This window comes from Chelon labrosus (genome assembly GCF_963514085.1).
Source record: "Chelon labrosus genome assembly, chromosome: 8".
Lineage (NCBI taxonomy): Eukaryota > Metazoa > Chordata > Actinopteri > Mugiliformes > Mugilidae > Chelon > Chelon labrosus.
This window is the reverse complement of record NC_140358.1, coordinates 12,399,219-12,422,135: the sequence shown is the minus strand read 5'-3', so window position 1 is coordinate 12,422,135 and position 22,917 is coordinate 12,399,219. Positions and strand designations below refer to the sequence as shown.

The 22,917-nt window shown below is 41.8% G+C and overlaps 1 protein-coding gene across 3 annotated transcripts; it reads right to left on the bottom strand.

Annotated features, from left to right (window-relative positions):
• Positions 1-1,305: 1,305 nt before the first annotated feature.
• Positions 1,306-21,321, bottom strand: LOC311491695 (serine/threonine-protein phosphatase 2A 55 kDa regulatory subunit B gamma isoform). Of its 3 annotated transcripts, XM_084549695.1 has the most exons (10): positions 21,226-21,302; positions 17,580-17,736; positions 11,874-11,971; positions 11,403-11,568; positions 10,317-10,429; positions 9,493-9,670; positions 7,992-8,156; positions 5,665-5,834; positions 3,111-3,202; positions 1,306-1,994 (listed from the first exon to the last, which is right to left on the bottom strand). In XM_084549695.1, the coding sequence occupies exons 2-10, from the start codon at positions 17,659-17,661 to the stop codon at positions 1,700-1,702; spliced, it is 1,359 nt and encodes a 452-aa protein (XP_084405821.1). In that variant the 5' UTR covers positions 17,662-17,736; positions 21,226-21,302; the 3' UTR covers positions 1,306-1,699. The 3 variants fall into 3 exon arrangements, with proteins under 3 accessions (XP_084405821.1, XP_084405822.1, XP_084405820.1); XM_084549696.1 differs by lacking the exon at positions 17,580-17,736 and having other exon boundaries at positions 21,226-21,321; XM_084549694.1 differs by lacking the exons at positions 17,580-17,736; positions 21,226-21,302 and having other exon boundaries at positions 11,874-12,280.
• Positions 21,322-22,917: the final 1,596 nt, after the last annotated feature.

Sequence of the window (22,917 nt, the reverse complement as noted above, 5' to 3'; positions counted from 1 at the left end):
TTATAACTGTCCATTTGACAATTTCGTCATCGACGCACATGGAGACAAAAATATGTGAATCAACATTAGTTAGTGGAGTAATACTGACAGATGTTTCCGAACTAAAATAAAAAAAGGACAGATAAAAGAATAGGCTGTTTTCTAGAAAATGAAAGCTTCTGCGCATCAGCAAAGTAATCGGTGAGGAAGGCCGAAGAGATCAAGGAACCATCTCTCTGCTGTAGCTTTGGAGGCAATCATCGATGCAGACGATCAAGTCTGTTTTTAAAAAAGAAAACCTCAAACATGTCAAAAACAGAGCTGATATATACAGACACCATTTAGGCCCTTAGATTTTTTTTTCTTCTTCTTTTAGAGTACAACATTAATTAGAAACATTCTCCATTCTTCTTGGTTCTCAGTTTCGGAGTCGAAACCGAATCGTGGAACGGCTTCATTCAAAATGTATGTGTTAAGTGTATGAACCGAACACTGGTAAACATGCTTCAGTGCCCGAAGACACAAATAAAGGTAGGAGCGCTCGGTCATTTATGGTTACTCGTGCTGCAAGGAGCCCCGCGAGCCCCTGAAGCCTTTGTACAGCTGGGTCTAAATGGTTAAGAAGGCAGCCAAGTCAGTCAGTCAGTCAATTTATAAACACCTAGGCTAAATCCGTTTGACATGCAGCATCTTTTTGCTCGATTGTTGAAATTATTATTTGTTTTTTTTTGTTTTTTTTGCTTGATCTGAGTATTTAATGTCGAAACACAACACAGCCCCAGACCAGAAGCAGAAACCACAATCAGAGGACTTTAGGCCGGTTTCAGCAAAGAAAACACTGATTACTGAAACACACTGTGTGGATATACAGATATGAGCGTGTGTCCTCATATTAGGCCATGGTGATTTATTCTGTTAACTGTTAAATGTTTCACTGAACGCAGCCCAGTTGTTGGTCATCTCTCCTGAACCAGTAACCTTAAGTTATGAGGAGGTCCCGAGTTCATCCTTAAACGTCACACATATCAATTTACGTCATCATCATAATTACCATCATCAACATCATTTAACGAGAAGTTACAAAAACTGAAGAGGGACGGCTGATCTGAAATCAAACAGCCAACCAGTTATATAAATGCCCCATTTCTCATCAGTGCTGCTGGTCGACAACCACAAAGGGTTATTGTTACACAAAACAGTGGGCATGGGATAAGAATAGGCTTTGCTCCAGCACACAAATAAAGAGAGAAGGAGGAGGAGGAAGAGGAGGTGGTGGTGGTGGAGGAGAAATAAAAAAATAATAATAAAAAAAGACACACACGCGTGTAAACGTCTCTCCAGTCTGGGAGGGGATCAACCCTCCCCAGAAGCTGAGCTGTAGCAATCAACACACCATCGAGAACAATCCAGACGCTAACAATCAACAAATCCACTGTTCGGACAATTTTGAAATCCATAATCCATTTCGTAATCCAGCCTGTTCCCTCTCTAGCCCTGTCTAGGTCCTTTCAGTTCTGGGAGGCTGAGGAGGAGGTGAAGCAGTGAAACTGTAGACCTAGATGTGTGTGTGTGTATATGTGTGTGTGTGTTTAGGGGGGATGTGTTTCAGGCATCTTCCCGGGTACGTGACAGAGTATGTGTGTGTCTGACAATGTGTACATTCTGGCATAGTTGCGTGTGCAGGTGTGTAAACTTTGTATCCACTGTTGACATCCGTTCATTAATGCATTTCAGAGTTGAGTTTGTCCTGGAAGATGTACAGGTTGTTGGTGGCGGCGATGGCAATGATGTTCTCCGTCGGGTGCCAGGCCGTGTGAAGGATCTTCTTGGTGAAGTCCAGGCTGTCCACACTGATATCGTCCTTCCGGCGCTTTCCTCCGGCGGCGCAGACCCTCCGCGGCTTCAGGACAGCCCTGGGTTTGCTGCTCTCTCTGGACGCCTCCAGGGTCACGTCGCGTTTGGTGTTACGGTCAAACATGCGGAAGAAGTTGTTGTAGGCTCCGGTCATGATCACACTGAAGAGAGCAGGAGGAGAGGACAGATAAAGTAACTACTGAAGATTTAGATTTTCTCTTTTTGCTCAAATACTACATGTTGTAAAAGGATGAACAGGTATAGCTACTGGGAGTGTTTCATAACCAGATATTACAAGCAGAAGTTGGAGAGGACAAATTACAAAAACACGTTTTTCTCCTCACTCAGATCTGTGGTACACAGTTTGAGTTTCATGTTTAGAGATATATTTGCAGAACTGAATTAAAACAAAATTGAGCTAGCAGCACGGTTATAAATTAAAAAGCAACTTTACAACAAGACTGTGAGGCTGTGCTAAATGCTAACATGATAACTGTGCAAGGTTATTAAATCATCTTTATGGTTGAATGTTTTCATTCTGACATTTCCTCATTAAGATCAGGCTAGCAGGACGCTCACTGATGTTGCAGGTATTGGGTATTTGACACATTTAGATTTCAATGTGACGGCACCAGAGGAAGTTAGAGGATTGCAAATATTATCAGGATGCATCTTCTAAAGATTATTAATTTTCTAAGCAAATTTCATTGAAATCTATGCACTCGCTGTTTAAGATATTTAGACTGGACATTCTCCATCTCTAGGGCCCAAGAAAGATGATCCTCTGATCTCAGTTACGTTTTAAAAGAACTAGTTTATAAGGTCAACAGCAGTATTTGCGTGAACTGACATTTACTTACCATTAACAGCACTATAAATGATATGCAGTACAACATCGTCACCAGTTTTATGTGTGTTTGAGACATTTAGTTTCTGAACATTAAAGTCCTCATGAAATCTAATTCAGAATATCAGTGTTTTTATATGTTGTAAACTATAGGTCACCTGCAAATGAGTATCTGGCCCAACACTGACAAAAATGTTGTTTTATCCGTATTCTTATTGGTATTTTAGAGAGTCATTTAGTGAAAAACTATTTACAAATGTTTATGACTCATCCTGCACTTGGAGGTATACACTCATTTTTATCTCTCTTTGAGCGCTTGGCTCTAACATGCATCAGACCTGCTCGGGTCATTGGAGCAAACTGCTTTTGTTTCATAGAGGCTTTAGGTACAGAAACACAAAAACACCACACATTCAGAAACATTAGGTACCTGTCTGAGCCGTTCCAGGCACACTCGAACTTGTCAAAGATGCAGTCGTTCTCGTAGAGGGAACACAACTTGCTGCGGAGGTAATCGTGAACCTGAAGGAATAGACACACACACACACAGATATGATTAAAAATGAGTCCAGCACACAGCTGCTTCACTCTGACTATAAATAGAACGCAGAGTACAGGACACATGCCACACATACTAAGTTCAGCGCAGACAAAACACATTAAATGTGTGAAAGCAGTAACACAATCCTCCCTGAAGGCAACACTAATGAGACACAACACTGGCCCTCAGCAATATGAGGACATTTTAATCTAAACTCCTTTTCCATACCGCTAAGTCTATTAACATCCAGCTCTATATCATCACAGCCACGAAGGGCGTGATAATAAAGACACACATGTGAACACACACACCATTCACTGACTAATATCTCTTTTCCCTTGTGCTTTCCTCCTCCTCGTCTGTGTCAGCACTGTGTCTGCTCGGTGATGCAAGGGGCTGAAACCTTCCTCCAACCCCTGTGCTCTGCATTAAGCCCTACGGTGTTCACATTCTGCATAAAGTCAGCAATCAACAGTCGCCTTGAAATCAATAAACGGTCAAGCTGAGGTCGTCTCACGGTTGTACATCAAACCTGGTGACATTTTAGTTTTTCCCTCTGGGTCTATCCTCACAGGGTGAAATGACACTGTGTCAGCTGAAGCTCGATATACAGTCTTTTTCTAGTTTTTTCATCCCACGTGAATTTACGTATATTTGTCATGATCTAGGAGGAATAAGAGTTTCATATTACCACATATATAGCAGTACAACCCTGAAATCCCCTCTCTCTCCAGTTTCTTACAGTCTACTCCATCTACCTATATACAGCGGCAACAAAATAACCCCAAACAAGCGTCAGATCTGAACAACATACTGGAGGAATACTGGCTGCTTTTCTTTCATTTCCTTGTCATAATACCCAGCCTCCTCTGATTGATGGTTCACTTTGAAGAACAGCTGCTTTCTCTGTGTCTGTCCTGCCGTGGACTCAGTGCCCCATCCAATCATGAGATGCCAACCAGCTCCGATGATTGCTTTAAGCCTTTAGCTGTTAGTCTGGGCTGCTTCTTTTACCTCACTCAGCGTTCTGCGTTGTGCTTGTGGAGTCATCTTAGCCGGGCACCCGCTTCTAGAGAGAGCAGCCCCAAAATAAATCATCTTCATTTATAGACAATTCCTCTAAGTTACATTGTTAATTGTTCCGCCTTAATGCACATCAACAATTCTTGATCCTAAGTGCCTTAAGAACTCATTTTTGCACATCAGCAGATTCTTCTTATGAACAGCAAAATCTTCATCAAAAATACATTAATAATTCCAACTATTTTCAGTATTTCCTTCCACTGTATAATGCAACCTCTGCCATCCTTCTCTCTCTCATCCTATCATTTACTCTCCTCATTCTTCTTTCCTCACGCCGTCCTCACACTCCCTCCCAAACCCTCACCCCTCTTCTCCCTCCTTCCCCCTCGTCCTCCCTCCCTGTGCTGCATTGCAGATCTAGGTGTCAGGCACAGTGTAAGGTATCCCTCCTTCCCGTTTTACTTTATGAGTGGAGGTTCGGCGGCCTATAAATAGCTCCAGTGCGTCTTAGCCGCCCACTCCAGGCTGCCTCACGAGCCCTCCAACGTCAGGCAGACACACACACACACACACATGTTCACCCACACGCCTGCAGCAGGAATACTAAACACACACTGGAAATAGGACTTGATAAAGAGACCACCGCACATAAAGAAACAAACAGCAGCTGGTATGGACTATGGTGAATACAGATGCAGCACTAGAAACAGTAGAAATGTATTTGTCAGAACTAACGTAGATCTAGAGATTATAGTCCAAAGTTAAACACTTTGGCCAGACCAAGGGTCTCTGGTGATTCAGCAGTGATAAGGAGAAGAGCGTTCTCTGGCCTGTTATCAATTCAATCATCCTTAAAAGGGTTTGGAAAAAATCTAATCATCAGTAAGTACTTTGATTGTGAGAAGCAACATTCTGCCCATGATTCATTCCTGTCTTCAATAACACATTTTCAAGGATGACAATGTCTTCTTTCAGTAAAGGGACAGTTACTCACCCAGAAGTGCGGACAACACAACAGTGATTTCAGTCAGAAACATATGCATCAAGTAAGTGAACATTCGGTACCAACACATCTCCTGTATAGTTTGGTTCAGTACTATTAATCTCTCCAACTCTACTTGAGGAACACCAGTGAATCAGGAAGGCTTCTCCTATTTTAGTTATGACTTCAAGGCTTTGGATTATGAGCACTGTTCATGTTATTAAAGCTCAACAGAAAAAAGTTGTAGAAAACTGCTGATAACGAAAATATGAATGCTTGCTCAACTCTAATTATCAGTTAATTTCACCACAATTAGCTCCTTTCCCCGAATAAGTTCTCAATATAGTAGTTTGGTATAAAAGTATATATTCATACTGGTATTTCTTTGTATGTATTATACAACAGACTCGTGCTTTTCACACATGGTCACTCACACACCTGGTATGTCTCCAGGGGTTTGCTCTCCATGTTGAGGTCCCAGACTTTGGCAGTCAGGTAGTCTCTGGTGAGCAAGTAGCGGCCGCTGTGGCTGAACTTGACATCTGACACAGAGGAGATGATCTCGGAGAAGAAGGAGCGGGCGCTGGGGTCCTCTGGCTCCTCGAATACTGGAGAGGGTGAGACAAATAACATGTGAGAAACATGTGTGTCTTTATGTTTTCTCCCCTCTATATGACCATACAGAAAACATCCGTATCTTTCTGTAAAGGCGATGCTGTCTGAATAATTCTGTGTATAAATGTCACTCATTCTCAAATAGTTCAATTAAATGTCCCCTAAAAATTGAATGTAACAAATAAGAATGAAAGCCCTAGCAGCTTGCTGAGTGCAGCTTGCACAGGGACACTGCACTGGTGACTCATGGTCAAAGCTGTAAATCAAATACAAAACATCTGAATTACAGCTCTGGGAACAAAAAGTTTGAAAAAAGGAAAGAAAGTTAGGAAACCATGGAACTTAAATACAAGAAAAAGAAATGTACCACAAACTGAATTGTTGTCCCTGAAGGACAGCAGATTTACAGAGAAACTGGCGTGTTCTATATTAATGAAAGAACAGACCTGAGGTAGAAAGAAATATTATTACACTTTAGATTTTACAGCATATCACTCATTCAGTATATTAACATATCTGAGGTTTTGCAAGTTTGAGTTCATTAACTACAAATGGAATATAAATGCAGCAAAATATGAATAATGATCTACTGTGATGGATAAGATGCCCGAAGTCAGTAAGTCTCTGCAAAGGAATTTCCAACATTTAGCAATTACAGATAAATTGTAATGAGTGGATATGGGTTTACAGGCATTCCATTATGAACCAAAATGAAACCTGTATTTGATCTTAGTGATAAATGAAAAATATAGACACAGTGGCTAAACTTTGTCCTAAGGGGGTCACGAATGTGTTTAACAAATTTAATGACAATCAAACCAAACACTGTCCAGAAATTTTATTGAAAGCAACAAATGTGAACTTCATGGTAGCATTAGAGGAATCACCAGTTTTATTAAGACTGATCCTCTGGGAATATTACATTTAATAGCCTTTGAGATATTTCAGTCTGGATGAACGTGAGGAACCAACATTGTCATTTCTGAAACCACGTTGCTATTGTGGTTAAGAACAGGGATAAAAAAAAAAAAAAATGTAATGGGTTCTATATTTTGAAATTCATAGCTGCCCGAGGGGTGGCATAGTGCATTGGAGTGCTGTTGTTCCTCGTTCAAACTTGAGACCTCTTTGTGGATTTCCTTTGGGTACTTCCTCCCATAGCCCAAAGACGTATACATTTTTTGATGATTGTAAACTGGCCATAGTTGTGCATGAAAGTGTTAACAGTTGTTTGTCAATAGCACCTTGGATCATGCCTGCCAAGTTTTCGATTTGAAAATAAGGGAAATTTTCCGGCGCCCGCCGCGAGCAGTCCCACCACCCCAACCAAGCTCCAGTATCCCTTACATTTTAAGACAGGTGTACAAGAAAGCTAAAATCACCACTTGTCAACCACTTATAAACTACAATTGGCTTTATGCACAGCTGCACTACTTCCTGAACTTCAGCCAGCTCCTTTGTTTCCTGTCTGCCATTATTGGATAAACTGATTAATCCAGGTGTGCCTGACCTCAGTAGTCACAACAACAATAATCACGGATGGCTGGTCTTCAGTCTGCTGATGACTGAGTTATTTACATTGAGGGTTTTGGTTTTTTGGCAGGAGGAGTGTCTTCTCTGTCGTGGCGTCCGTCATCCATCTTTTTGTTTTTTTTTTCTCGCGTTGTCACTCATCATCTGACGTCACACACTAACCTCGCGACAACTGCCACCTACAGTACCTGTAGTAGGCTACTGCAGGTGGCAGTTATCGCAAGGCTAGTGACAGAGCTCAGATTGGGAATTTTTAATTTATTTTTTTTTTTTACTCCGCCCGGGCCCGGGGTATTATTATTTTTTAATAACGCAGGTTAAAATACGGGAGATTTACGGGAAAATACTAATATGGGAGGACGGCGGGAAAGAAGGGTAAAATACGGGACTTTCCCAGCCAAAACGGGATACTTGACAGTATGTCTTGGATAGGCTCAAGCCCCCCACGATCCCCACTACAGAATAAGTAATTATAGATAATCAAAGTCTGTCTGAAAAGGTTCTGACTTTTATCTAAAATTTTAAGCAGCAAAAAGTTCCTCTGAAGATGCCAAACTATATCTAAAAAGAAACATAACATGTACATCTCTATCGTCTCTCTCAGCAGGGGTACTCACATTTGGAGTGCTTGTCGCACAGTGCTGCTTCTCTCATGTCACAAAGACGCAGGGTGCCTTTGCTGCTGCTGTACACAAACAGGTTACAGTGGTGGGGGTGAAACTCAGCCGCTGTGATCACCTCTGTCAGATCCTCCATGTTGGCTGGCTTGATATCCACAATGTCTGATAGAAAGCAGTATCGCTCAGGGAAACAACAAAGAGTAGTCCTTTAGTCTGAACTGGCTTTACCTTCCACAACTCACCACTGCTGTGCACACTACACACATTCATCCATTAATTTACAACATTCATCCTTTTATCAAATTTAATCACTAACAGACTGAAGGAAAAACTAATTAAACTGTGCTTTATTTTATATGGACTCCCACACAGGCCTATGATCTACATACAACCTAAAAACACAAGTGTATGTAAATGGCTAAACAATTTAAATAATTTATAGCAGGAATAAAACAAACCAATATAAACATATCTCGGGGGGATTGTTGGGAGAAACGTAATTCCATATTCAGATCAATTGTAATATTTTAAATCCTGTCTAGGTCATGGATGTACTGTGTTCTATTGAGCAGGATTAAAACTCAGAAAGGGGCTGAAATATTTATGCAGCCTCTGAATTATTCATTAAGATACATTTTCTCAAGAATAATATCCCCCTCCCCCCAAACTGTGTGTCTTTGTGCATTTCTTTATACAACAAAGTGGCATTAGTTATGTGTGTGTGTGAGTGTGTGGGCAGGGATTGATTACTGAGCATGTATGTGTGAATGTATGCATTAATTATCGCCATCTTTGTGCTTTCAATAAATCTATTCCTACGTGTTTTTAGCATGTGTGTTCACGCTCATACCTAGAAGACTGCATATATATATATATATATACACATGTGCATGAATGTGTTCAATGAATGGCGTTATATTTTTGTGAGCTGTGAACTGAACGCATCATTTTGAGTGAGCGTAGACGTGAGTTTCGCTCAGTCTGGAGGGAAATAACGACGTTCACCCAAGTTCAGGGGAAAAAAAAAGAAAAAAAAGTTTTACGACAGCTGTTCGATGTGCGATTTACGGCCTACAGCATGGCTGGTGCAGCCCAAAGAGAAGTCGCTTCCGGCACCGCAGAAGCAACTGATTCACACAAACATTTGAGTTATTTCCTCATATATACAGTCAGTGGTTATTCAAAAAAGCAGCACAGATCCCGGCGGAAAAAATATCATGGGCTGGGGATGAATGGGCAGGTCAGAGATTCTATTGAACAAGCTCGAAGCTGCTCATTTAAAAAAACAAAAAACAAAAATGGATTATTATGAACGTGAACTTTTAATGTTAAACTGATAATGTTAACTATGAAATTGAACTGGTTCACTTCTATCTGTGCGAACTGAACTTTGAACTAGTTCTTGTTTAGTGTGAACTTGCGCAACACTGTATAAATAGGTGCTTGTCTTCTTCTCTTGTGATCATTATGCATGTTTACTACAACCCAGAAAAGATACTGAAGCTGCGGTCGGTGATGTCCAGATGCCAGAGGTTGATCCTCAGGTCATCGGCTGACATGTAGGTCTCATAGTCGGAGTTGACGGAGATGGAGTTGACGTGGTAGGTGTGGGCATTGGCAAACACTCGCCGAGGGCTCACCTCCACCATCAGGTCCATGGGCTTTAACACTGGCACCTGAAAAAGACAGAACGAGAGAGCAGCTTAACATCACTTGTAACTGATTAGAGGAAGAGAGATGGTCAAGATACAGAGTGTAGATTAAATTGAAGCCATTTTATTGGATCATAAATGAATATTTAATGAATTACTCCCTTTGACATCAATAATACAGTACTGCTATAACCCAGACTTTCTTGCTTGCCAGAGGATCAAGAGCAAATTCTGAGCTTGACTTAAAGCTAATATGAATGGATCTTCAACTCTTTGTCCAAAAACATGTTTACATTTGGATCCATGGCTTACTGTCATTGCTTGCACACAGCAAAATGGCAGCAGCATTATCAAAGGCAAACACGTTGCATAAGAGCATACATCACAGTTAATGCATACGGATTACACTAAGCTTTACCTACTAACTGACTAATGTGGATCCGGTAGAGAGGTTGTAATAACGCTATGTGTAGCTGGAAACAGAGGAATTCACCACCCCCACACTTAAACACACTCACATGTACCTTGTGCCAGTGACCCATTTTTGCACATGCAAACACATCTGTACCCACTGACCCAGTTTTATTGGCCAACTACACGAGACACAGACAGACAGACATAGACAGACACAGACAGACACAGACAGACAGATAGATAGATAGATAGATACCTGTAGGGAGGTGACTGTGGAGATGTCCTTGATGCGACCCTCCTCATCCTTGAGGTTGTATCCCTCTGGCCGTTTGTCTCTTTCACTAACCTTCCACAATTTAATAGTCTTATCTGGGAAACAAACACGGACATTCACTGATCAGATAACAGATATAATGTGGGGGTACAGTATAACTTATGAATGAAATGGCCTGAAATTATTCAAAGTGAGGAATTTATCTGTAGAGCTTGTATCACATAAAAAGAATGATCGTAGACAAACAATAGAGTTTAAACTTTTTCTCATCAAAGCTAAAAGCTTAAAGTAATATCACAAAATAGTCACGCTAATACGCCCCACTCAAAATTGTTAGGCTTGACAGACAGCTCGCACTCTTTGTATAATATTGGCAAAAAATGACAGCAAGCATCTTAGCAGCATAAACTGCTGAAGCAGGTCTTACATTTTTCATACCCTCAATTATAAATAATATAGTACTCAAAGAAATCAATAACAGGGCTCTCAGGGAAAATCTATAGGTCCTCCAATATAGCCATAAACTCAGAATGTAAACTGTAATATGGGAGCTCTGTGCCAAGCAAGACATGCTCAGATCCTAATGCAACACAAGCAGTGACTCTTCCCTATTTAGGCATGGGAAAATGTAATTCAGACCTAAGAAACTCAAATAAAAATCTATATTACTTCATGTACTTAACTCACATGAAAATAACAAATTCAATCTGCTAAAGTGGCACAACTGTAGGCCCAGAATTGACAACGCATGCCTCGATGGATAAGTAACACTTGGGAGAATTTTATAATAAAACCACGCTATTTTGCTTTCACCTAATCTGAACTCCAACTTGACCAGTAGCAATGCAGTTATAATGAAGCACAATAATGTCATACCCACGTGTTCATATCCTAAACTTAACCCTCACCACTGAAGCCATTCGGCATGGGAAACAGTTATGGTAAACAACATTGTCTTAGGCTTGTTGGCTAAAATAAAACTGGTTCATGTATAGTGTCAATATAAATCAATCACATCGCTTCTTTCACAGCTCCCATGTTAGTGTGTGCGAGGGGGTTGTCTCTCACCATTGGTGGAAAGGAGGAAGTGTGCTGCGTTCTGCTGAGGCAGCCATCGGATCTTATTGATCTTCTCCTCAATCTCCAGACTCTTAAGGTAGTCGAATTCGGGCTCATGGCTCTGAAAGGTGCTGTAGACATTGTACTCTCCCTGGGAGAATGGCTCAGTCTTGCTCTGCGCATAGTAAAACAGGAAATTAGAGAAATAGTGTGGGGAGCAAAACTTGCTTACATATACAATCACAATGCAATGTACCACTCTGTGCTGGATTCAGTAACCTTAACCTTGATCATGTAAGAAACAGCATGGCATAGACTCTACATGATTCACTCTCTAATACTGCAGGGGCATCAACTATTTATCAACCAATCTAGAGAGCAGCTGGAGGGGAACAGAGTGCATTCATCACAGCTGGAATGAAAAATTGTATATCTGAGTATATTTTATGAGTGTGCACAGACATCAGTGTGTATGTCTACCTCTGGTTCCCGCTGAAAGATGACCACACGGCCTCCTTTGTCCCCTGTGGCCAGGAGCTCTCCTGTGTGGTTGAACTCAACAGTTGAGATGATATCAGCTGTAGCGAGCAAGGCATAAAGCCAAAGATAGAGGAAGGAAGAGAGAGCGAGTAAAGTAGAAATGTAGTATGAGAGGAGAAATGAGTGGGGAAAAGGAGAGGGTGTAGACATTAGCTAATTGACCACACATCATTGTTTATCTATAACACTTTCCTGACTCTAAATTATTAAACCAAACCATCAGTCACTGCATTAACATATAATTGGATTAAATTAAATGTAAATTACTATGTAAAATAAAAAAGTATTTGATCACTTACAAATATATAACGCAGTTGTTTTCTTTAACACATTAAAGAGACACATGTGCCCATCAAAACATACAGAGAATCAAAAAGACACACACACAGCTGTTTCAGTGTAGACACAGGTGTTATCTGCTTTCCACTATGACACATAGACAGTGACGCACAAGATTACAGTGACACTTGAGTTCACCTTGTGCAGGGATAAGTATGTGCTCTACAATGGCTGTAGTGTATGCATGCACAACAACAGTATTAGTGATTAAATAATATCATTATGAGTCAGTAGGTATAGTAGTTTATTTGGGACAATGTCTCCACCACTAGCTCTGTGACCAACAAACTCTCAGTAAAATAAGCACATAATCAACCACTTAGCATTTATGATACAGACACAGTCTATACGAGTGCTTTTAGTGGCCCTCACTGCATCACACAACACACAAAATGTGAAACAGGAAGCACTCGGTTGTGTCATCTAATGAAGGGCATGTTAGTGTGACAACCGAGGCTTGAATCTGGTTTAATGTTGCATGTAATCTGCTCCCTGTCCTGTCTCTTTATCCTCCTTTCAGTGTCCTTGTATGCAGCAGATTGAAGATTTAGTCGTAAATATTTATTTGAAGACAAAGTTGTCCTAGAGGCAAACTTGAATCTGTAAACCTTTCGCAAAGTGACTACAGAAAGAAAGGAAGTATGTAGGTAACCTGATATGAAGCTATATCAAGTAAGCACAGGCTATTTCACCCACCCAAGTTTAAGCCACCTAGTGCACTGAACTTCTAAGATCATGAATGTTATGACTGTGAAAGGAGGAATTTTATACATTCCATCAACAATATTTTTATTCCTTTGTTATGTTCCTACGTTCAGCCTTCTCAGTCACCTGAAACCTAATTTATGTGAGTAAATATGTAAACAGTCAACACTACTGACAGAGGTGAGCTCAGGGTTCAGATTAGTTTTGACGTCTCCAATCCGTGGTAGGACTGAGCTGCAAATACAAAGGACAGACAGCTGGTGATGATGCTGATCACCATGGCGATGACTGGATAATCATAATATTCAGTCACACTTTAGACAAATGCACAGACTCTCAAGCTTGCTTTATCCAATTTTACCCATTTATTTATGTCTTCACACAATGCCCATTAACACAGTTCATAATCATGTAGGAAAGACTGGTTCAGTTTTCTGTCCAACCCTTCAGTTGCTGATACAGTACGTGGGGAATAAGTCAGTCGTTTAATTTGCATCTTTCTTTCGGACTGATTAAATGAGTCACTACAAATAAAGTTATTTTAAAGGAATGGTTCTCTGCCTTCTGGTCCCTTGCCATCCCACTAAGAGGCTGGACAACCAGCATAACTCCAGAAAGTTATTGCACCTAGAGATGAGCATATTACCTTCCATAAAACCACTATTTTCCTTTTCCCCCTTTGATTTTGCACAAAATAAACACATTAGAGGTAAGGAGGGAGGTTTCCCCCCCCCCCCCCCCCCAATTTCCTTTCTCTTTACAAAGCTAAGTAACTGCTGGCCTTACAAAACTGCGGGACAGGCCTGCTAGCTACAAATTTAATTCACAGATGTCATCCAATTCATTTTCAAAAGTGCAATTATTTTTTTTAAATCTGTCTTTCAGTTACTGCAATAGTATCTCAAAACATTGTTTATATAATTATGTGCATGTAACCTTCTAGTGACCTAGCATTGAGTAGGTAACACACATATTTTCAATTATATTCAAAGCAATCAAGCTCCCATTCAATTGCCCTGATTATACAGTACATAGTATAATAGATATAGACAGTATATTTTTGGTGCAAAATCTCAACTGCTGTTGCACTGCCAAATGGGCAAATAATACCTTCAAACATATCATATATTAGCTTTAAAAATCCACTGGGCTTCGTTTTGATAAAACAGAACGTCGTCCTCAGTAGGCTCAGACTGTAATAAAAATAGAGCGTGGAGAGTGTATTTATTGAGTCAGAGTGATTCAAAGCTGTAGCCGTGCCTATTTTGTGGTGGCCTTGGGAGAGGGAGATTTTATGATGAGGAGAGGCAGGGACTGATCTTCAGTCTCTCCACCAACGCAACCTGATTCACTCTGTTCCTCACACACAAAACTGCTAACCTTTATTTCTATAATCTTTCCACTCTTTCTTTCACTGTTTCTTGAACGCTCAGGCGCTGCAGTGGCTCCTTTATTATTCAGGATTTCTCTTATCCCTCTACCCCCAGAGGTTCTTTTGTCATCTTTCATCTCTTGCACCCCAATTTATCTCTTTTGCCCCATTTCAGTCTTATTTTCTTCTTGGTTGTCTATCCACATCCAGCTCTCTTCCTCTCTCATCCCTCCCCCACAGCCCTCTGCTGCCTGGCTGTATGTTAGCGTGTACATAGAGGTGGTGATGCTGGTGGTGGGAAGAATGGGAAGGATGGGAAAGGAAGGTAAAGGGAAGAGGCACTGGGGCGGAGGCGGTGGAGGGTTTCTCCGGTGAGTAGGGGTTGTCGTGGCAACGAGCTCAGCCAACCAGTAGCGGTGGTACTCGTAACGCCGTATATGGAAGTCTGGTGAAGGAGGAAGTGGGATTCATCAATCCAATCCTCGCAGGAAGAAGGAGCGTGGTAAAATAATTATGCTGCTGCAGTTTTGTCCACTAACCATTGTGACTAAATTAACACCAGGAGATGGAGCAGACGCTATGGTCCTAATTGAGGATATGCAGACGATTAATGCATGCACACAGGATGGCCCTCTGTGAATGCAGGCACAATTCACAAACACACATAAGCACACCAGGGAACTTTGGTGCACGTAATGACGCACAGCAAATGTGTATGCTTGACGATCCCTGTGTGAGTGACTGTCTGAACACTTACAACTGCATCTCCTGTCAAGTCACACAGAGAAAGAGTGAAGCTCAGCAAAACCACAGTAGCAGCACACTATACAGCTGAATAAAATATGGAGCACACGCTCTCCTGTCTCGTCCTCTGTCTACTCTCTACCATCTTTAACTCTGTTTCTCTACTTCCTTCTCGTGCGCACACACACACAAAATTCACACCCATCTGTCTCTTTCTCACTCTTTATTAAAAGAGCACTACAGAAAAACAAACCGCTAAGGAAACAAACAACCACCTCAGAAACAAGCACCATCACGAGCAATGTGCTTCTCCCCTTACAAGAGGCACTGCTGTCCAGTCCACTGTGTATGTGCGTTAGGCTGTCAAGCTGTAAGTCATTGTGTTATGGGGAGGATGTGTGTGCTACAGTATATCAAGCTAGCTGAATCCGTCTCCTACAGACAGTCCATTAGCATCAGCAGGCTTGCCTGAGTCATTGCCACACTGCAGAAGCTGAGGGAACACACTGTGACTGCAAGTGCATGCACCCACACGTACAGTACATATCAACACAAAATGACACACAGACATAATTAAATCCTGCGACACATGAACAACAAAAAAAAACAAGTTATGAACAATCAAATGAACTGGCAGGTATTTAAAGACAAAAGTTTCTTAATGATCAATGAGTCTTGAACAGAAAATAAATTAACTTTGGTAATCCACAAACTGCAACTGAATTAAGATATGCAGCAATTGTTGTTAGTTTCAAATTCTAAGCTATTTGCTATTTTCTCTTTAATATAATTGTCAAATAAATACATTTAAAAAAGATTCAGAAATTTTTAGGTTTTATAAAGCAAAAAATAAATGATTAATTGAGAAAATACAAGAGCAGAGAAGAGGAGAATGAGAGGAGGTGAGGAGAGGGGAGGGGAGGGGAAGGGAGGAACCTTATGAAATAGATGAGGGTGGTGGTGAAGAGCAGGGAGGGGGAATTCCTTATTTTTTTGTTAATGTGTCCATAGGTCCAGAGAGGGAAGCAGACATCCTACAATCCCAATTATAGATATCTGAGGTCTGAGTAAACACAGACCATTAAAGCACAGCCAAAAAACACACAGTCCTTAAAAGAAAGGACAAGCCCCCACTCAGCAGGAGATGTATATGTGCGCTGGAGAGTGTGTGTGCATGCTGCAGCTCAAGCACCCCACATTTCCTGTGTACGTGTGCACAAGTGTGTGTACTCAATTATCCTGTAGAGAAATAAATGTGGTGAAGGGAGCAAGGGAGAGGAGGGAGCGAAGAAGATGAGGGGGGAGACTGCCAGAGGGAGACGTTAAATTGATCCCTGTCCTGCAGTTTTGGAGTTATCAGTGAAAAAAACCTGGTGCATGTGTTTGTGTTGGAGGTGCACATGTGTGGAGAGAGAGTGATTTAAGTCCAGCACAGCAGGAATCTGCCATTTTTCCCAAACACACATCGGCACAATGGAGCAGTGCTGGTGTGAGCCTAATGTTTATAGACACAAACAATTAGAATCACAAACCGAGCCTGCTCCAGCATGTGTGGAATACACCTGTAAATCCTGCTCAAAGTCGTGGCAAAAACATCTTCTGACTGTATGAAATTTCAAAGTGGCAACGCATGATTCATATTTATAAAAATCTAGTTGTTTTTCCACCAGTGACACTGCAGCATGTAAAGGGATCAGTAGCTTAACTAGCTCGCGCCCTGTCTAATCCAGGTGATATTGAAAACCCTGATGATGTGACGCTTTATCAATACTGAAAAAATCTTTGCACAATTAAGTAATTTTTGACCCAACTTGCAGAAAAATCACAACAAATCACAAAAAATATGTTAATTTTTGCAGGTGTCTCACATGAGCACTAGTAGACTATATCTGGACTACTGTCAGACAAAACCGTTTGCAAGTACCTTCCCTATTTTTTTTATTAACCACACAATTAATCAGTAACTCCAGGAAATAATTGTTAGTTGTATCCGTAAATGTGTATGCATAGATGTCTTTAGAAATCTGTGCATATCTGTATCTATGATGTGGATGCTTGTGTGTGTCTTCCTTAATATTAGATACAAGTCAGATAGCTAAGCTTTGAAGGAGATGGTGCGTCATCAGGTCAAACTATTTAAAGAAATCAAACACAAACAAACTCACAATCAACGGCAAAGACTGCGACAAAAAAAAAAGAAAAAAAGAGGCAGGTACAAAAATAGATACAGAACAAAGATGAAGCAGACAGACAGAGACAAAGCGAGGTTTAAGATATTAATAACACTCAGACTGATGTGAGAATTCACCTGACTCAAACTACTCACTCACACACACTTAGCAACACACACTGCTTCCATACAGCCGCACACAACTATGTATTACACACAGGTGCACACATACAAACTCTCATATTCCACACTGGGGTGACGTGGCGCAGTGTGACACAGATATGACCTTTGGGATAGAAGAGGATAGAGCACACACCTTCAGTGTAAGAGGCAAACGGCTCAGGCTCCAGAGAAAGGGTAGTGATGTCGGAGCACAGCACCTGGATGGGGCTCAACATCCTGGGGGAGGACTCCAGGGTGGAGAGGGGTGGACGGGATGGGCGGAGCTCTTCAGGCTATAGCCAGGAGCAGCCCTGCAAGAGGAGCAAGGATGGACGGAAGGGAAGGGAGGGAGGAGGGCAACAGGGAAGCACAGGGTAAGGAAGGAAGGGGTAACGGGCAAGGAGAGGTAACGGGTAAAGTTAAGGGCAGGGACTGAGTTACTACATCACCACATTCGGTCATGAGAACTCACCAAAGAAAACCTACAGGTGGTGCATTTATAATCACATTATATCTATGTAACATGAAATATTCACATGTGGGCTTGGCGGGAAAGTTAGCATGAAGGATGAACAGAGATAGACGCCTAATTAGAGGTACAAATACAACTGATGTACAGTGTGTTTATTGTGGATTTTACAATGTCCACTATATATTTCTTTTGCATTTAATTACAATCTTGTAAGTGCCTGTTACACAGACAAATTCTCCAAGCTCTGGTTAATGAAACATATTCAAATCCAAAAGGATTCTGTCATAAACACATCAATCCAGGTCGTTTCTTTCAGGTCCCTGAAATTTTCACCCAGCAGCATTAATGTTAGACACTTTTGTACGTGGTACAGGATAATAATGGGGTTGTGTGTATTACGTATGAAATGTAGTACCGTATTTTTCGGACTATAAGTCGCACTTTTTTTCATGGTTTGGCTGGCCCTGCGACTTATACTCAGGTGCGACTTATATATTAAAATATATAATTTCACGTGTTCGTTATTTTCATACTGACAGCCGCGAGAGGGCACTCTACGCTTGTGTGCCAGTATCTGCTACTTCTTTTACTCCTGCGTAATAGCGGCGGTGCGCCGTCTACCTCCGAAGTTCGCGGAGTTGCTTAGAAGTGACACAGAGAATGAAGAATTCAATGGATTTAGTGATTTGGAGTGAGATCGAGAGTTTGGTAAACTTGTTATGTTATGTTGTTTATGCTATAGTTATCTGAATAGCTGTTAACATACCAGACACCTATTCAGCCCGTTGTTCTATTGTTAGTACTATAACTTGCCTTTCAAGATGAAATGTGTTCTTGGTCTCCGATTTTATCAAATAAATTTCCCCCAAAAATGCGACTTATAGTCCAGTGCGACTTATATATGTTTTTTTCTTCTTCATTATGCATTTTTTAGCTGGTGCGACTTATACTCCGGAGCGACTTATAGTCCGGAAAATACGGTAATTCATAAATAATTTACTTACAAAACTCTCACAAATGTCAATATATAGACTTTGTTAGTATTTCCTCAACCATCCTTGAACCCAACGTTACTCCAGCTGGAGGTGAGTGTCTAAGCAAAGGGAGATAATTTGGAAGGCAACAGAAGTGAGAGGAGGGGAGTAAGTGATGGAGGGAGGAGGGAAGTAGGGACAGTAGGGAAGAGGGAGGTTAAGCATCCCTCCCTTGTAGGAGTTAAAGGGCAGGGGAATCCCCACGGGAAGATCTACAGACACACTATTATGTATGCACACACACACACACGTACAGACACAGAAAACACTTGCAGACACACACCCATAGATATACACAAAAAATACACACACTGTTTGCTCAAACATACACAAAAACATGAATGTAAAACAGGCAAATAATAAAAAGATGGCAACACCCGGGAGATAACAAAATACACCCAAGCATAAAATCACATGTACCACCCTCTCTGTCTGTCTCTACCACCCTCTGTCTTTCTCTCACACATACACAAGCACATTGTGTTTGAGCACAGCCTTTACAGCACTGTTGGATAATTGTTTGGCAGATGCGCCACTTCAGCACCGGGCAATTCTGTGAGTTGCATTAGAGGACTGATGGGGAAAGAGCAGGGGGACAGTGGGGGATGGAAATGGGGTAGAGGAGAACAGGGGGATGGGGTGAACATGAGGAGGAAAAGGTGGAGGGGTTCGGAGCGGATGTGGGAGAAGAGGCACGTAATGAAATATTTTGTTTATTTGTGACAGAAAATTAGATGTTGTAGTTGATCATCAGGGGAATTCTTGTAAGATTGATTTTTTTTTAGAGCTCAATTTGTACTTCCTCCCACATCCTCTGCATTCAGACGGTCAATGTCCTGCACAGCTCTTTCAGACCAATAGCATTCAGTGAAGTCCACCTTAGCTTATCAGCAATTCAACCTGAATAATGTCTGTGTCTGCCTGGGATGTGTGGGATAATTAATACTGCCATTATTGGTGGGTGGAGACGACCTGTCAGTCATACTAGCCAAGCATGAAAAGCAGCATGTTTATTATCACTGACTGTTTCTATGGCAATAATGGATGTGTGGTTATGGATGTTAGACAGTTTTTTTTTTAAACTCACTCATCTAAATGTTTTTTGTGAATTGAACAAAGAAACACATACAGGAGACAAACAAAAAACACATTCACACGTATAGACAAACAAAGACACCCACAGTCTTCAATACAGTCCACTCTCAAACACTTACACAATCAACAGGCAGCACGACAGGTCTCCCCTAACTGTATAGTGTATGTGTGAAGAGGTTTACATTATAGCACAGCCACAGGAAGCATAATTCCCTTTCTACAGTGAGACGAGGATCACAAATGAGCTTGTAACACGTTCACGACCCCTAGATGATAATCCGCTGTTCTGGTTTTAGCGGTGTGCTGAACAATGGGCGGTAAGAAACAGACAGTGAAAGGCAGGCAGGCAGGCAGGCAGGCAGACAGGGGAGCCAGTGTGCAGGTAAGATTAGAGGTGTTATTGAGATTAGCAGAAAGTAGTTTTCCATGGTTATAATCCATCTGATTTATGAAACAAAGCAAAGGCGGTTTGCACGGTTTGTGTGCTGCTGGGTTTTTCAATATTCCTGAGATCTGATACGCATTGCATTCAATTTGAGACCTGCACTTGTTAAACAGAAGAGGGGGGAGCAACAGAGGGAACATGCAGGAACCATAAGAACATAAAAAAAAAAAAAATGGAAATTTCTGGCTCGGTTTTCTGGAAAATCTGTGATTCTACAAAACATTCTTCTGCTCTGCTTCTGTCATACAGACACATAACAACAGTGAAATACGTACACACAATCACACACACAGGCCAGATCAATTCTTCCCTGCAGTGTAACAAAATAGCTGTGTTACACAAGATAGGAAAGTGGCGACTAAAGCACAAACAAAATAATTGAAATGGAAAGCGCAGGACAAACACACGAAACAAGAAAATTGTATGAGAGAAGGAGGAGAGAAAAGCTAAGATAGTTTAATTTTGCAAAAACGAGAATGTTTTCCTCCCTAGTTCTTGTTGCTCTGTCTGAATACTTATCAACCCAAGCTTATAAGGGATTAGGAAGCCGTACTGAGCTTGTTTTGTCTGGTGGACAAGCATACAAACACTTGTGTCACACATGTCCACTCCCCAAAAGTTCAATACATAGACGCACACTTGCATGGGGTCACAGTTAAACACACACTATGAATACATCTTCTTATAGGATGTGTTTAACACACAGTCTGTGTTAAACACATCCTATAGACAGACTCCTCTGTCATCTTCTTACCTTCAGTCACATAGTTGTGGTCGGGGAGGAAGCCGCGGTGGTTGAGCGTTGGGGTGGCGTCAGTGTCTTCGCCCATCAGCAGGGCTGGGGGGAGCGCCCGTCTTGTTGGGGCAGCGTGGTGGTGGCAGATTGGTGGTGGAGGGGGTGGTGGGGATGCCGGCCAGCACAGCGCCCATAACTGCTGCCCGCCGACGCTGCATCAGCACCGGGGCGCACAGCCGGGCATCCTATCCTTTAATGAGGATGGGGGGGCAGGTACAGAGCGAGTGGGGTAGTCCCAAAGGAGGGATGGGTGCGTCTAGGATTCCACACAACTGCTTCTGAGAGCCAAGATGCAAACCTGCAGGAGGAGGATTATTTGACAGTTCAAAAACTACCATTGGTGAGCTTGATTTGTGAGTCACTAACGCACAGATCACTTGTGAGTCAAGAAACATCAAGCACATCTCACGTCCAACCAGCAGTTTGTAAGTCCAGGTGTGGCCGGACCAGTTCTACTCTCCTGCACACACATGCAGCATACGTAGCACCGCACTCTCAGAAATGGGTAAAGTCCCTGCTTGTTAATGGATGCTCCAACGGAGGAAGAGGAGATGTGGAGGAGAAGAGTGGGGGGAGGGGAGAGAGGGATGAGCAGAGCCCCTGGTCGGTGTATCTGCAGTGCTGCTGCTTCTGCAGTGAACTCACACGCATGGACACACATATACAGTGGGATGGAAACAGACTTACCTACGCACCAGCAGCCTGCACGTCAGGTACTCATCAGTGGTTTCTTCCTGAATAACGTCTCCGTCTTTCTAGATAACTCTCTCCGTGATTTCTCGGTTGTTCCAGTATGAGGAGGAAAGTCCTACTGGCCCTGCGTTCTGCTGCAGTCTGTGCTCTGGCGTATGTATGAAAGGCACAGTGAGAGGTAGCGAGAGGGTGAGGGGGAGGGAGAGTCAAGAGAGGATCGGTCCTGCTGCGCTGGTTCGTGGGTATGATGCATCAGTGGAGGCCCCACCCACTTTCCCCCCGTAGCCAATCATCACAAATCTGCGATCTGCCTGACCACTGACTGCAGGTGATTAAATATGATAACGACACAGAGAGGATGGAGGAGTGGGTGGCACAGCAGAAGTGGCTGAGTGTCTTATAAGGTATGATTAATGAGAGAGAGAAAGCAGAGAGAGAGAGAGAGAGAGAGTGTTTCACTAGACTTAGTGTTGAATATGAAGCACAGCACGATGACTACAAGAAGATTCACCCGGAGACGTAATTGAATTTGCATGGATAACACCTTTGACTCATGAAGATTTGAATACACTGCTCAGTTTCATCCACTCGAGTCAGCATAAAAAGCAGGGCTGGGCAATAATTCAGTTGTTGTTCTACCAACGGTATCATTTCAAAAGTTCTGAGGCCAGATTCACTGTTAGTGAGACTTACTTACTTTTTTACAATTATGTAGTAATCTGTTTCATGACTTTCATGACTCAAGTGGAAGCATCATTAATGGGCTACTGAGTATATTTTTGTTATCACCAGATGATTTGCTAAGCATTACAAGAAGAAGGATAAGCAGTTCTAGGCATTATTTCCTGTCAAATATAACTACAGATTATTTTTCTGTTAATCAATTAACTGTTTCCAGTCATATAAAGACTATAAAAGACAAAATAAGATAAGACAAGATAAGGTGTACCTTTATTG

Bases quoted from the DNA above. Each gene is read 5' to 3' on its own strand.
- LOC311491695 (XM_084549694.1), bottom strand. From the start codon at position 12,083: ATGTCTACACCCTCTCCTTTTCCCCACTCATTTCTCCTCTCATACTAC. The intron at 11,569-11,873 runs GTAGACATACAC...TACTATGCGCAG, and splicing joins TCTTTCAGCGGGAACCAGAG to AGCAAGACTGAGCCATTCTC. The intron at 8,157-9,492 runs GTATCTTTTCTG...GCTTTCTATCAG, and splicing joins CATCACCGACCGCAGCTTCA to ACATTGTGGATATCAAGCCA.